At 37.3% G+C, this 16,752-nt stretch overlaps 1 protein-coding gene across 2 annotated transcripts; it reads right to left on the bottom strand.

Moving 5' to 3' along the window:
- Positions 1-2,387: 2,387 nt before the first annotated feature.
- On the bottom strand, positions 2,388-8,579 carry dmrt2b (doublesex and mab-3 related transcription factor 2b). Of its 2 annotated transcripts, none has more exons than XM_044129910.1 (4): positions 8,350-8,579; positions 7,612-8,000; positions 6,725-6,827; positions 2,388-5,312 (listed from the first exon to the last, which is right to left on the bottom strand). In XM_044129910.1, exons 2-4 carry the CDS (start codon positions 7,786-7,788, stop codon positions 4,486-4,488), a joined length of 1,107 nt encoding a protein of 368 aa, XP_043985845.1. In that variant the 5' UTR covers positions 7,789-8,000; positions 8,350-8,579; the 3' UTR covers positions 2,388-4,485. The 2 variants fall into 2 exon arrangements, with proteins under 2 accessions (XP_043985845.1, XP_043985844.1); XM_044129909.1 differs by having other exon boundaries at positions 7,591-8,000; positions 8,350-8,578.
- Positions 8,580-16,752: the final 8,173 nt, after the last annotated feature.

Genomic DNA, 16,752 nt, shown 5'->3' with positions numbered 1-16,752 from the left:
TGAAATAAATAGTGGGGAAGCGCTGCACAGTGCAACCAACAGTCATCTGCATACCAATCCAGGATTATTCCAAGACACTGAAGATGTTTTTTTATTATTCTGTCTGTAAGCAGTGCCTCAATCTAAAGTCTGTTCACAATGTATGCAGACATGGTTTTCAACTAGAAAAATGTGAACTGCACAAAAATGATGTTCAACCATGATGGTACAATGGATTAGGAGATGGGTGGATGTATCAGGGCCTCATCTGTTGTAATGCAGAAGACATCCAAATCACCAAGAAATAGTTCCTGCCTTGCAGTCTAGACTAGTCGTCTCAAACTCCAGTCCTCAAGGGCCAGTGACCTGCACTTTTAGATGTCTTTCTGCTTCAGCACACTTAGTTCCAATATTAGATCATTACCAGAGCTCTGTAGAGCTTTACTGCATGCTAGTGAGGCACTTTTGCCATTTAATTCAAGTGTGTAGAACAAGAGATACATATAAAAGTCGTTGGACTCTGGCCCTCAAGGAATGCAGTTTAAATCCGCTGGTCTAGACAAGACTGCATGAGGCTGTCATAACTGAACACACACACGTACACACCCGCACACCTGCACACATGTACACACACAAATACCTGTTGAATAATTTTGCTGCTCCTTCAATCCTTCTTACATTTTTTTAAATAATTTTAAAGAATCATCCAGTTATTTTATTGCCCTTAATTTCCATCAGTTACAGATGAATGTCTTCACTGTGCCACTTTATGATTAATGATGTGGAAAATCATATTTTCCCTAACAATACATTTGTTCAATGAGATCTCTCTGATCCTTTGCTACTTCTCTATTAATTATGGGTTTAACTGAATGAATTAAACTTGTATTTAAAAAATTAGGACAGCTGAATTAATTTCAGTTTATCAAAACTGAAATGCAATTTATGGTAGATTTAAACACAAGAAGACACAAATGTACTTCAGAAAAGTATTGTGTAACTGCTTATGTGGTGTATTGAAATATTGAACAGATTAAATGAAATATGTCGAAAAGTTTTGAAATGACATATCATAGTCTTATAACAATCATAACATTTAACAGTGATGTTTGCAATTTTGAATTCCACTGCAGCTTACATAGTAATAGATGTTTTGCTGTATACCTTCAAAAAAATGAGATTGAGAAAATACTTAAATTCTAATTTATAATGAAATACATTAGCACTGGAAACTATCTTCATCCATAACTCTGAAATTAGAACTGACATAGCTTTATATCAGTGGACATTGGCAACAGGACTGTTTTCTTACCAAGGAACAACAATAGTTTGAGTTTTACATAGTTTGTTAAATGAGTGTATAAATGTATTAGTACATTTTTGTTTGTATCATTATAGTTGATGAACTGATACCAATTTTATCCTCCTTAAATCAAGAAAAGAGAAAAGAGGAGTACCTACATCTACAAAGGTAGGATTGCTTCAAACAAGATTGTAGAACAACATCCCATAACTTTATCCTGGCATGTTGCGGATAGAAGTAAGAGATACTGCTATGTAAAATTATTCAAAAGTCTCTGCACACTCAAAACTCACTCCAAACTAAACTGTTATGGTACCTAAGGGCATCTTAATTCACAGCCAACTCAACATACCAAAACAATCACCAGTATAAGGTATCAAAACAGAGTTGTATTATAATCTTCTTCATGTTCTGATAAAAATCACACCCTTATGCCACAGGATATAGCTTTGAAGTATGAGAACGTGCAGATTAGTGATATTTAATCTTCAAATGTGCTGCTTGTGGGTTACATTATTAGTGACGTACAAGCAGCAACAAAAGTTTTCCAGTTTCCTTGCCAAAGTACTAACTCTAGTAGACAGAGCAACTTAAAAATGTGTCTTTTTGTCTCTGCTGTGACAAAGATTATTTTTAACTGAAATTCTTAAAAATAACTTTCTTCTGATGCAGAATGCAGATTCTCTCTGCACAGACTCAGAATGTCAGTCTCTTCACAGAGTAAGTTCTCCTTTCTGTTCAACAATCCCATACCAACAAACATTGAATTCCGTTTGGGTTTCCCTCAGAAGTGCCAAGGCAAATGACCTTGCCCATGCCAAGACGTAGGCTTTTAGTCCGCTTTTAGTCTGCAGCAAGGCGGAGCTGGCAGGTCGATCAAAGGCTTTCCACTGAATCCTGATACTAAATGTTGCTGATCATCTGTCTAAGAGGGGGAGTCGTCTGATCATACCAAACAAGCAGAGAGACTGGGCAGTGTCAGGTCCTGGTCTGAGCTCTGAGTCCTGTGGAACACTCCTTTGAATGAAAATGCACCTTCACTAAAGTTTTGATTCAGCTCAGTGAAAACTCAAACACTGAAAGGTGTGGAAGAAAATAAAGGCACATCATTTTATTAATTTAGCAAGAAGATGCTGTGTAATAGAAACGGGGGACGAGACAAATTGATTTGTTCAACACATTTTAGTAACAAGTCTATATTTCTTACCAAGAAAAAGGCAGACAATACTACAAAAAAACACAAAAACATTACATATTTGTGATTAAATTGAAGGAAGGCAATGAAAAGTTTGAATACAGAATAAAATTGATACTCCAGTTATTATTAATCAATGATAACTATAAACAAATGGGTTTGCTGCATTGATTTAAAGGAACTCAACATAATTAGTTTTCTGGAAGCTTCTTCCAGATTAGAGAAGTATAAAAAGTGACTGCTTATTTTTCATGTTTGTTTTTCATTCCCAAAATCCTGACAACAAATTTATGAGCAGGCTTTTATGTATCATATACAAAACAAATTGTTCATCTGCAGTGAGGTTATTAAAATATTTTGGAGTGGATGGTAAAAACGGAGAGAAGTAGTTTGAAGTGACGTTTTGATTTTTTTAAAAATTTTGTTTCTCCTTTTTCTATAACGGCCCAAGTAGATTTGAAACTGCAAATATAGATATCAGAATTGCAGAGAAAAGTCAAAGCGTAGCTTTTCTATCCTAAATGACTGAAATCAATCTGCCTGAAATGAAAATGCTGCCTGATGAATGAATGAACAGCAGGAATGCATAAGGAGAGGGTGATGATAGGTAGGAAGTGAGAGGAAGTTTTGGGTGCAAACACAGGTTTGAGCTGGTTTCTCAGGACTGTGACCCACACCAACAAACAAAAACATTCATAATCTATTGAAAATAATGAAACAAATGCAAGAACAATCCCAAACTGTATAGATCAGCAATCTCTTCCTGACATAATTCCAAAAAGAACAGGTGAACATGAGTGCAATCAAAAAGCAGGGTTGCTACTGGTTGAAACATTACACATAGTACTTAAGTACTGCTATAAGCCATTTGAATTATTCTCTTTACCACTGTCACTAATCATCTCAGAGCTGCAAATCGTATCCCGCTTTGTAGTTGTGCTAAGATTCTCAAATAGACACAAATACAATAACACAGAAACACAAAGAGATACATTCAAATCTTTAATCCTGACATCCTTCCTTTCCTTTGTGCCACTTTAGTCTTACTTATGTGCTCATGAAAAGATGAGGAGCGAGACGCTCTGATATGCTGGTAGAGTTTCACACACAAAGACTGCTCTATCGCCCTCAGTGTTGACGCCACAAGGTCCAGAGTTGTCAAAAGTATCTGACCTCCATCTCTGCAAGATAACGCAGCAGAACAAATAGCTGGAGGAGAGAGAGAGTAAGAAAAGCAGATACAAATCAAATGCATGCTCAAACAAACTGAACTGGCGTCAGCCGCGGCGAAAAATAAAGAACAATGTCGCCTAGGCAACACTGGCTCATTTTCCCATCTTCTCTCAGTCTTTAGATATAGGAAATTATACTTCATGAAACATTAAACGGTATGTCGGGTGATTATTGACTTTTAGACAACCAGTGTCATTTTAAAAACAACAAAGAAGTATTAACAAGAAAAACTTCCATAGAACTCTTCTGGTAAAATATTCATGCTCTTTAAATAAAGTTGTAAAAACCTTGTCATTACTTTATAATCCACCTGCTTTGTGAGCTATTTTAGGCTCTTTTCATAATTTTAGAGAGCTTTTCAAAGAACATTTAAAATCCACAATTGAATTCTGATTCACAAGCCACATCGTAAATGAACAGCACAATTCAAAGTTCTGATGCTTTAAGTTTCATAAGGTTTCTTTTGTATTGATGCAGCATGAGCAGATATAAGTAAAACAACTGGATTTGTTATATTTTTATTGCACTGCATTGGAGGATGAAAATATTGCTGTTTAAAAATATAGCCAAAGCAGACTTTTACATAAAATTATGGTAACCAAAAATATTTATCTTTAATAAGTACTATTCAACAATATATACAGAATTGCCTAAATATGTCTTACAACATTTAAATAATGCATACGTGTTGCATAGATTGGCGTTATTATATTTGTGCTTTAAATTCAAGTTCTCATATTGCAAAGTGCACTTAGACTGGCTTTCCACTTGCCTGTCAGGCTCTCAGCAGAGCCTCCACAGAAAAAGGCAACGGCTTTGCGGTTGGAGTGCTCACTGAGCTATGGTGAGAACCCTCCACAAAGTCCATACAAGGATTTGCTTCGGTGGAAGGAGGCTCTGTGTTCCAGCCTCTTCCTGCTAAATGTCTGGAATCAAAAGTCCTGCTGTGAGCCGGGACACCCAATTCTGATCCAAACGTTGAGAGTCTGGATGTTGAAAAATGATCTAAGCTGATTGTTTCTGTTTGTTTTAACATCGGTTTGACAAAGCAGACGTACGGTACGCTGTTATCGGTTTTGAGTCGTTGCTGTGATGCTGGAGGTGTTGGCTCTGGCTCACTTCTCTTCCCACAGTCTCTCCAACCATTCTGCGCCTCTTTATCCTCCCTGTGCTGCGCTGAGATCTGGGTTGATAAAACGTCATCATAGTGGTCTCCTGTGGAGCACCTACTCTTTAGGTGGAAGAAATCATAAAACTGGAGGCCACAGTCACAGAGCTGCTTATATTTATATACAGGCACACAGCTGGCAGTCCCTGCAGAGGAAGAGTCCTTGTTGGTGGAGCAGCAGCGGAGGCATGGGGAGACGGGGAGAGGTAGAGGATGAATTATGGGCATGAGAGCGGAGGGAGAGAAGGAAACTTCGCTCTGCTGCTCTTTCTGTCTTAACTCGCGCTCCAGCATCACGTTTTCCAGCTCTTTGTCTGCAAAGGCTCGCCTCTTCCTCATGCGGGCGCTGATGGAGGGGCAAGGGAAGTGGCTTTGGTGGCGCTGCTTAGACCAACTGGACACACCGTCCTCTGGGGTCATCACATGTTTTAGCCCTGAACATGGGAGCAAAGCCACATTCTGCTATTACACATCCATTTTGTAAGGAACACCATGTTTCCATCTAATCAGTTTAAGTTTCAATACTGTGTTGTTTGTTAGTTTAATCAGGTGGTTGGTTAGTGCTGTCATTTTCACTTTGGAGAGAGAACAGCAAGAATTAATCTGAATTTGATTTCCCTCCTAGCACCTCATTTTTGGTCATTTTCCTTATGTTTCAAAGGTTAGGGTGTCCTAGCTGTTCTGGAGGAGTACAGAGAGGGCAAATGGAAATGGCTTGGCAGCCTTTATGAATTGCATTTCATTGGAAGACCTAGAAACCAGATTTTTGCAGCTACCCTCACAAAGACTGTATTGAAAAGCCTACATATGACTTTAGCCTCCCTGAGTCAATTCTTTGCAGAACTATCTTTCAACTACAGCTGTATGGATCTACAAGATGAAAAAAAATTCCCATCTTTCTTTACTTCATTGTTCAAGCTAAGTTAGATTTATGCAGGGAGTCTGAATTTCTGGGATCGTTTGTTCCAGGTGTTAATTTCAACGACATACAGAATGTTTCATTTAGGCCAGAAAATTTAGCGATGGGTTGATCTGACCAGAGTATCTTCATCCACAGGTTTACTGTGTTCCTTTCATGGCTTTTACCAAATTGCAAACTGGTCCAACTAAGCTTAGATTCAACAGTAGCTTGCTTCTTACCACTGTTTGTCAAAGGAGTACACAACTCTCCCACCTGAGCTGTGGATTGCTATATCTCTGAATATTGTTTTGCTTGCACAGTTTGTCTCCAGATAGATTTCTGTGTCTTGAAAGGTTTGACTCTGTGCCATTATCTGTCCAATTAGGGATGATTCATTAGACAGTGCTCTGTGGGGTGTCCAAAGGTTGATCTATTGTTTTAAAAGCTAAATCTGCTTTAAATTACTCTGCAACTACATCCTTGAGTTTGTTCCTTTCTCTTGATGATGCTGTTGGGTTGCTAATGTTCTCCAACATACTGCTGAATTAAAATGAATCAAAGTTTGTGGTACCATGAGAGATTGTGAAGTAGGGATGGCTTGAATTTAGACTAATCCTTAAAAATCTAGAAAATGGACAGAAACCTCAGGTTTTGTTATACATTAAAAATTACTTTGAAGGTCATTTCATGTAAACTATGAAAGTGACTCACTTTGGTTTTGACCATTGGAGGAGCAACAAGCACAAGAACATAAGCTGAGCTAAATTTACAAATAGTGAATTATAGATAGTTATTAGTCAACCTCTAATTTCTGTTAATGTAACCCACTGAGAGGAAAGGCAAATATTTAAAAGTGAACTCAAAACCAGAAAAAAAGCCCTTTCTAACTAAGTTCCTGAGAAAAGGAAAATGTGAATAAGTAATGGGGTGTTAATTATACTTTACCCTGTGGGTGGCTCTTAGCCACAATGCTTAAGTCAGCTGCTTTGGTAAAACACTGATATGCTGTTCTCCTCAATGGAGTTGAGCACTTGACCCCCTTTTTACCCTGGGAGAAAAAGGTGAACAAGAATCAGACATCTGGACATAATTGCATTTTACAAAGGCAACCTTTGAGGGGCAATTAGGATGAGGAATCCATTATTTAAGACACTGGATAGAAATCATTAGGATTATTTAGTATTCGACATAAATGTACAATATTTAAATCTCCACTGAACACACACATCCATGCTATTTTACTAAATAAATCACATGAGATTACATATAATCCATGTGTGTAAAGTGAATTGCTCTTTAGCTTTTGTCTGCACTGCTCAAGTTGAAAACAAAAAAACTGCATTTTATAAATAAAGAGATAATTGCCTTAAGTCTTATAAAAGCATTGCTGTTTTTTTTATGTGTTTTGCCAAAGGTTATTTGAAAATATTTCTGTCAGTAGCTATTAATGCACAAATGCAATTTTAAATACATTTTAAAGCTTCTGTTAGAATAAAATAGTAATCCCACAGTAGGGAAATGTACTTGTTACACCAGCACAGTAACAAAACATACACCATTAGAAAAATATCTAAATAAAAAAATGGAGTATAAGCATTGAGTATAAACATTTGTATATTAACTGATGTGGAAAATGTGTCTGAAGAAAATACAGAGAATACAAGGATAACTTTACCAAATTCAGAGTTCAATTAGAAGGTGTGTCCAAACTTTTGGTCTGTACATATATATATATGCATACATGTCATGCAATCCACCCGCTGATTATTTGCAGGACTTTTTTCCCCCTCTATCATCTGGGATCCACTGACCTGTCCATGCCCTCTTCTCACCTCGGCAGCCTGCTGCCTTCTCAGCGCAACCTGCGCTGCCATGACGCGCTGGCGCTCCACCACCAGCAGGCAGCAGGCGCATCTGCAGTCCCTCCAGCGGCAGAAGCGCTTGTGGCCTTTCAAGCACGACACGACGCCGTGGTTTCGACAGCGGGCGCATTTGGGGCTGCGGGTCATCTTGCGCTGAGCTTTCTGCTCGCAGCCCTCCGCTGACTCTGGTGTAGCAGCCACTTTTTTGGTTCTCTCCTTCGTTCTCGCCGCAGCTGTGATTTGCGTCGCTTATCGGCGCATCCGTCAGAGGTGGTCACCTCAAAAACTCGCCCAGATTTTAGCTCTTTATTTTTTGCTGTTGTCTTCACCTGCAGGCCCCCGCTCAGTCATACGGACATCTGTGAGAGGAGAGGGGAATTCTACTTTTTAATCCATGGAGTTTCGTTGAGATTTTTTTAACAAAACAGCGGCATTATAAGTTACTATATGCATCAGAAATTATCAAAAAATGCATGCGTTTAGAGATTTTTTTTTCTTTTAAGATAGCTATTATAAATAAATTATAAAAACAGAACAGTCACATGCAAATCACATTCATCCTGTTATACAGAGGCTAACACTTAAACAGACCAATCAACTTCTATCAGCAATAAAATTTATCTAAGAAAAAAATTGTAATCCTGGATCTCCAGACAATAATCCAAATTCCCACTCTAACCCGGCTACCTATGGGAAGATTTCCCTCACCAGCTCGTTGAGGCTTTTTCAGAGTGGAAACATTGCAGCCAAACGTTGAGCCTGCCTCAGCTGCTCTTTGACGCTCTTTTCCAAGAAGCAGCTCGGTCGCAATGCCGAGCTCCCGGCAGAACCCACCTGCAAAAACTTAAGAAGACCCGCGCTCTCTGGAAGAACGAGTCCCTCTCCTTTTAAAAGCCTCTACCTGCGCTGCCCTGCCCACCTTCCCGGCGCCTCTCATGTTTCAGAGACCTGGGATCTCTGTTAGCAGCACATCTCAATTGAAGGCCACAATTATTGGGGAGCCAACATTACCCATAAGAGTTTATTTAAAGCAGGTAGACTGGGGCTGGCTGGAGCTGGCCCAAGGCACAAGCAAATTAAGCGGCTGCTAAGGGCCCCCTGCTGGCCTGGAAGGGCCCCCGGCTGGCCTGGGGTAGGCTACCTTTAATTTATGGTTGTCAATAAGAACGTTGAAGAATTTAAAATGGTTGAAAGCTACATTTTTTTGTATTTATTTATGACTTCAATAATATTAAAGAGCAAAACACAACTAAATACAACAATAATTAATTTCCTTGGTCAAATGAATCAGTAAATCAAATACAATTATTACCTCCTTCATGAATCTACTCAGTAATTCATAGATATTGCTTTTGTGGCTGTGGTCAAATCTAAGCAAAAGTAGAGTCTAGATTGTTGCTCAGTAACTCTGAGGTTATGATTTTTAATCAAATCTGCAAGTATCCCTGTGTAATCTTTTATTAGAAATTCTTAATAATTTACACTATACAGTGTATGAATGATTACCTTTATAACCAGCAAACAAACCCAGTGAGTGTTAGTATCTGTGTGAGTTTGAACTTTCGGTGCTATTTCTTTAATAAATTCTATGTTTTTTTTGTTTGTTTGTTTTGTTTTGATGCATTCTTCATTCTTTTGTATTTTTTTGGTTTATGTGTTTATGATATTCATACATTTGAATTTGCTACCCTACGATTAGTGTTTTCCTTTCAGTTCAATGTTTCTGCTAGTTTCAGGTATCCTTTGACTCATATCTGTTCATTGCTCTTGCCTCCTCTGCTCCCTTCAGCCTGCACGTGTTTCCTATCTCCTGATTGCCTCACCTGCAGCCCTCTCATCTCATTGTTCTCCACTGACTCCTTTCCTGACACTTCCTGTTTCCCTTTCCTTTTTAAGCATAATATTCTGCTTGCCCTTGGTTTTAATATTATCCTAACTAACTTATCTGAACTCAAACCCACAAAACACAACAGACTAAGGTCAATTTAAAAACTAACACTTCTTACAATTATTAGTTGTTAATATAGATATATATTATTTTATCCAAAAATACAATTAAAATACCAGCTTTCAAAAAAAAAAGTAAATTAATACTGTTTTATCTGAAGCCATAAAGATATTGAAAAGTCTTCAACTGGTTGCAGCCATTTTGTTTTATTTAATAACTATTGGGAACTGGAGTTGGGGTCCCAAATCAAGTTCTGTTTGTGGCTCTATGCTATCTTGGGTTCTTTTTTACTGACATTCTTCAAAAACCATCCTTCATTAACAAGTTTTTCTTTATATAAGCAGTGAAATTGGAAAATTTATAGAATTTTGATAATCAAGCCTTTTTTAAAGCCACCAAACCAACTTACAACAGGTTTCACAGCTGTATCTTTAACTCAACTGAGCTGTTGACAAATATTTAATGTGAAATTAAGTCTCAAATTATTATTTCCTCTAGCAGATTTAGATTTCAAATTATTTTCTAGTCAACCAATAACTTTTTGATAAGAAATGAGACAGTGGGCTCTGTGATGATGGATTTTGAGGGGGAAAAGTCAATTTATCTGTTTCATTTGCATTTTCTTTCCAAAATGACTTAAACACTTGATAACTGATGAGATCATTTGAGTTTTGAAGGTCTCGTTGCCATAATGCTAATCTTTAATTTCCTCCACAGGTGATTGAAATTACTTTGAACCTAAACCTCTTTGTGGTCTAAAAACACTGGAACATAGCTGTACCTATTTTATTTCTGTAGCTGATGGTGACAAGTGGTTTCAAATTTAAGTGATTAACATCAGTTTTGAATCAGTTCATCAGCATGACCCAGGCAAAAGACTGAGAGATCAAATGGGTCATACCTATAGCCTGTCACACACATCATCCTAGTACAACACTCATTTGAGAAATTTACTGTGGTTGGCAACTACTGGCATTATTACAATAATGCTATCTAAAGTTAAGACAGAGGACTATTAAGATTTCATGCACCCACGGATGTTTTCTATGCGTGAGCTATATATTGGGTTGATCTATATAAATTGAGTTTTTATGCACTATCAGGAATAAAGCAGAAAAGTTTAGGGGAGTAGAGCAACATTTTCATTATACCCAGGAGCTATCTTGATGCTCATATTTATTCATGATAACCTTAAAATGACTCTTGATGTCTCTTACATATTTTCAGAATAAAACCTTAGCAATATACAGCATATTAATTCTGTTTTAGAAGTATAAAGTGGGAGTAAAGTATTGCACTTTTCAATTTTATATCAATATACAGAACTGAAACTTAATGTTTATATCGCTGTCTCTCTCATTTAAAAGGCATTTTCTGCAACACTTTTTCCGTGTCCTCTGAAACAAACCTCCACAACTGTCCTTATGTTGGCTTTGGAAACAAGAAGGATGGTAAGAAAGTTGTGCTCCCTGCTGGTGATACTCTGTAGCTACAAGTGGGGTAACTCCACAGCAATTCATTTGCCTGATTTTCCATCTTTAAATTCCACAACAGAAGCTACAGTTCCACAGTTCCAACTGTGTAAGGTAATTACCGTAACATGTTGTGATCTTCTCCACCTGGTCTTTTCATCAAGTATTTGCGTATTTGACCACTAAAGGGAAAAACAAAAAACAACAACAAAAACGGTTCATTTACATCTTGTCTTGTATCGGAAGATGCAAAAACGTCTGTATTTTTCAGGGCAAACAACCATCTTCTACACATGTATAATCATGTAAAGGGTTGCTTGGTTGAAAACTAGGTTACTATTGCAACACAGGTACTCACACCTACAGATAATTTAGACGGAGAACTCAATCTGCATACCGGAAAGATGGAACCCTGGGAAGTTCATACTGTGAGGAAACTGCACAAAATTCCAAATTATTCCAATTATGGAATTAAATTCATCTTTTTTTATTACTATTATTTTACATCTGGAATTTCACAAGAAATTTAGAATGGCTATTATCATATCTGATGAAACACATGAAGATGTTTGTCTACTTACATGAAGTTACATTAAGATTAAACAAAATACATCGCAGTGGGACAGTGTATTTAAATATACATATAAATATATATATGTATATTTAAATCTGTATAATTAAATACAGCACTGCTGCCTTGCATTAAGAAGGTCATGGGTTCAAAAAAAGGCTTTGGTTTTGAACCCTGTACATGAGATTTGAACGTTCTGGAATTTGTATGAAATTTGCATGTCAAAGTCCAAAAACATGACTGAAGTTGAGTGGTCGTTGTCTATTGTGTGTGGATGGTTGTTTCCCTGTGATGGACAGACGATCTGTCCAGGGTGGACTCTTGCCCATCACCACTTGAGCTTAGCCAAATCCCCTTAACCTGCCCTGAGGTCATGCAAGGAGAAGAAGGTATAGAGAATGGATATTTGGATCAATAAATTCAATAATTGCAATTTTAACATTTTCTTAAGATATGACAACAGTTATGATAGAAGGTCATCATTGTTGTAAAAAGGTTTAAAAACTTTTACAGTTTGTACATTTGTTCATCTGTTTTGTTTTCAAATTCATTAAAATTGTATTTCTCATAGTCACTCCACCCTGAAAAAAAGAGCTGTTCAGATTTCCTATTGCTCTATCATCAAAAGATATATTATGATGACGAGTGCATATGAACCTCTCATTGCAACTGTATAATGTGCCACATTACAGTAAGAAGAAAGCCAATGGGAGCTAGCAAGTCAAGAAAGCACAAGCAAGACCAACAATAATTATATTTCAATATTTTCTTGGCAATATACAAAGAAAACCTTGGAGGAGTTTGCAAATACCTGCAGCTGATATTTTAAAAGTATATCTTCACAAGATGGGGACAAATGAACTCTGATTATCAGAGCACATCCCTTTCAGATGAAATACAGACGCCACAGTGGCCTGTTCTTATCAAAGGAGACTCCAAAGGGATGAAAAGGAACTGCTGTTCTCTGGGGAATTGCTTCAGAAAAGGGGAAAAAAATCAATATCTTTTTTAAGAAGCACATAGGGACCATGGGATCCTTTCAGCTGCCATGGGAGTACAATACGAATAATGTTTTATATATATATATATATATATATATATATATTATATATATATATATATATATATATATTTTTATTTTTTTATTTTTTTTTTAACCATGCCACACATTTAGTACACAGGCAGACAGCAGTAATTGTCAGGCTCCTCTGAACATTGTCTTGTCTTTTTTTTTTTTTTTACCCCCAAAAAAGTTTCAGGCAAAAAAAAAAAAATCTATTAGTAATTATAATGTGTATGAAATAATATTTGCTGCAGGAGAAAATGACTTAAGTCAATTCAGAAACAACAAAAACAAGAATTTTCTCCAGCTGTTAACTTAAGTTCCACCTCAAAACAAGTCTGCCTGGCCCCAGTCTGTATTTGGTACCGGCAATTCAATGCTTTATATAGGACAAACATTTCTTTCGAAAATGAAAGACAGTTGGGGAATTGTTTTTCCAAAATGTCTGCCTATCTGGCATGTTTGTTGAAAAGAATTGGTGCAAAACTAAGATCCCCCACCACTCTACACATTTATTTGTATATAATCAGCTTATAAATTCATTTTTTATTGCTTTACAATTACCACCCACTGAAAGTTTTGGAAAAATCCTATCTGTCTGGGATACAAAAAAACCTTGGAAAAGCGTAAACAGGGTCAATGGGATCCTGCTGGAATAAAAAACTCAGACCCTGTCCAATGGGGTCCAAATGTTCCCATGTCTTGCGATTGCTGGAGGGTTAAACATGCCAAATTTTGCTTTAATGGAAGCAGCTCTCCTGCAAGTAGCAGGAAGGGTAACTGTTGTTATTGCTGTTGGTAAAAGAAAGCAGGAGTGCACTAATTGCAGTTTTCTGGCCAATCAGCAATATTTGATTGGCCAGACGCACGCCAGTTTGTTTTGATTTTGACGCAACCCAATTTGTTTCTGTATGAAGTATAGCAAGAAAAGTTGTGAAATATGTTTTGTTTTCCTTTTTTTTTTTTTTACCTGAATCTTCCTGGGGTTTTAATCTTATTTGACCGGACTATAAAGTGTAGAATTATAATTTTGTCTTAAAATTTACATTTTTATGTAGTTCAGACATTAAGCATGCAAGTATGTACAGTGTCATTTTAAAGTTACAATAGTCCCACAGAAAATACATTGTACAAAATAAACAATATTTTGACATCATAGATGGAGCAAAAAATACAAACAAATATCTTCCTTTTGTCATAATAGGTTCTTACTACTATTGCTATTTTTATCTTTTGTAGTTTCATCATTCCTTGATGAAATACATCAAGAAATTTATGTTTGAGTTATGTTTGGCAATTTGTTGAACATATTTGCTCAAATGACTCATTACTTGAAATTCAAAGTTTAGGACTTGACTCTGTGCCTGCATGTCTCAAATAAAACCCACCTTTGGCTGCTTTCCCTTGCAGATGGTGATTTCTGGTGGGGAAGAGGTCCAAGAATGGATGTGAGGGTGAAAGGCCGCAGTTATTTGGTGGAATTACATTTAGGATGTGCATTATGTGGTACAGTGTGTCCGTGAAAACAGATAAGTACCCCCTTTGCTGATAGCATCAGCTTTGCTGCTGCCTGTGGTGGAGTGCGCTCTCTCCAAGCCCCTTGACTGTCAGACAAAATTGACTGCCATCACCACAGACATATTGCTCTTGTATTCAAGTCACATGACTATCTCTTGGCCCTACTTTCTTCAATGTCCTGCGGTTCTACTGAGAATTGTCCACATCAACTAACATGTTTTTTTGCAAATATAGAGTTTGACAGACTCTTTGGCTTATGCTGACATGTCTGTCTCACTCAGTCGCTCTCTCCTAACGACAGAACACAGGGGGCAGACAACCTGCTCAAGATTTTCAAGGACAAGAGGGCTGCTCCAACTTAAATAATGCAATGGAGGAGTTTGAGAGGTTCCAGACAAACTCCAGTGCTGAATGTCAATTCACTTCAAAGAGAAAAATATAAAGACACTGAACTGTTTCGCAGTGCCTTTACACAAAGGTTTTAGAAGCTTTATCCACCTACTTTCAAAGACTGGGAGACACCTTGGCACTTATCAGCACAAGGCAGGGGCTATTAAGCTGACAGGTTGTTTTTTTTCCCAAGGAGGCTTAACCTGCACCTTAGATATTGTTTGACTTGTCAGGCTTCTAAAGGTGGAACAAACACCTGCTTAAATTAACGTCAGTAAATTAGATACAATTATGCTCCCTCTAGGTGCTCTCTTAATATGCTGTGCAAAGTCGCAGTGCAAAAAATGTGACATGAACCAGAGTGACGACTTTTTGATAAAACTGTCAAAAAGCAGCCAAAGGTTTTCATACATTTGGTAAATTTTGCAAACGGGTGAAAAGGAAGGAATCAATTCCTCAAGGTCTCTATTAGCAAGAAAATGCTTTGCAAAAGTGTTCATATCTCTTGTACTTTTTCCACAATATGTCATATCTTGACCACAAACCATGATAGAAAGCATGCATAGCAACTCTATTTAAATAGGATTCAATTTGGACAATAGGTTCACTTAAATTCAGTCAGCATTTTTTACAAACCAGTATCTTGTGAAAGCGATAATATCTGGATGTACTGTAAGCAAAAATGTTGCTTGTATAGAAGTAGCAACAGAGCAGTAATGGTATGGTGCTTGATCTGGGTGGGAGCTACAACTTATTTGTCCATCTAAGAAAATCCTGAGAGTTTCAGTCCAGATGTGAGCAAGACGTAGATGAAAACAGAGACTAGATGCAATCAAAGAGCGAAGCAGAAAATCAATCAGCAGCACAGGGATATATTATTTATCAGAAGCAGGCATAGACAGGCTTCAACTGATCTTTGAAGAAAATTATAAACTCCTCAGATTGTATAAAACAAGCTAATCTGTATGATGGATGTTTTTTTGGTCATGTCAGTCTGTATGATCTTAAAAAGTTTTTTAAAAAGATAAGGATTAAACAGAGGAGGATTAATGTATGTTAGTGAAACTGAGCAGGATTTTTGCTGCAATCTTCATGGTTTTAAACATTGGTGCATTTGCATCTTTGTGATTTCATGCTTCATGATCTGAAGAAAATCCTCCGGGAGCCAGAAGTTGCCCCCTCTTGTTCCATTTAACACTGCATGTGTCGTTGGCTTCAGTCCATCTGCTCTCCGGTCCTGTGTTCATTCTCCCACCGTTTTTCCGTTTGCACTTTTTCACTGCAGATATTCACTCCCTTTGTCTGTGTCTCCTTTATTTTATATTTACTTCATCACTTTAACCTATTTCATCCATATCTTTGTTTTTTGTGTCTTTCGTCCTTCCTCCTAACATTTTGTTTTCTACTGATGAATTACTACTTTTGTCTTTGGTTTTTCCGTTTTGTATCCAAGAGTCTTACCTCTTTTCACAACAACTCAACTCTCTTTAAATCTCGAAAAGCTTTCGTCCTTCTTTGCTGTCCCTCAGTTTTACTTCTTTTCCCTTTTAAAGCGGATGCTTGGTGTCCTTCTTTATCCTCTCTTCATTCACTTTCAGATTTTTATGTCCATTGCTTTAGAATGGAGAAGGCTTAAAGCATTTTACAAGCCTAGTAAAAGGGCTAGGGGGATATATTTTCTGTCTCTGGCAAAAGGCGCTTGTTCAATGCAGTCCAAATCTCTTTTGGGTAGAACAGGAAACAACATATTTCTGGGAAAGGTCGAACAGATGCTGGGTTGACCTCAATGAGTCAGCTGGCTGCTCAGAGTAGAACATGCACTTTATAAATTAACTGGTAATCTGAGGAAATGGATGAGTACTAAGCTTTCTCCTGCAACAAGAGGACTTTTCCAACCACTGTTGGGAGGAAATTTGTTTGAGGAAATATGTTTCTCTATATGTGAGGCAACTATCAAGGTTTTTTTTTTGTTGAGGCAACTAAAATATGGAATTCTCAAGTCCTTTTTGTTTTTTACAGAAGGAATATCAGTGTCTCTTTTTCTACAAGCTAAATAAACAAGCAAAAGTTCACACTGTTTTATTGATGTTTCACTTCATAGGCCAAAGCAAAGTACTACTTAATTGGGCAATGGAAGGAAAACGATACA

This window comes from Gambusia affinis, linkage group LG10 (assembly GCF_019740435.1).
Source record: "Gambusia affinis linkage group LG10, SWU_Gaff_1.0, whole genome shotgun sequence".
In the NCBI taxonomy this organism is placed as follows: domain Eukaryota; kingdom Metazoa; phylum Chordata; class Actinopteri; order Cyprinodontiformes; family Poeciliidae; genus Gambusia; species Gambusia affinis.
This window is presented reverse-complemented; position numbering and strand designations above follow the sequence as displayed.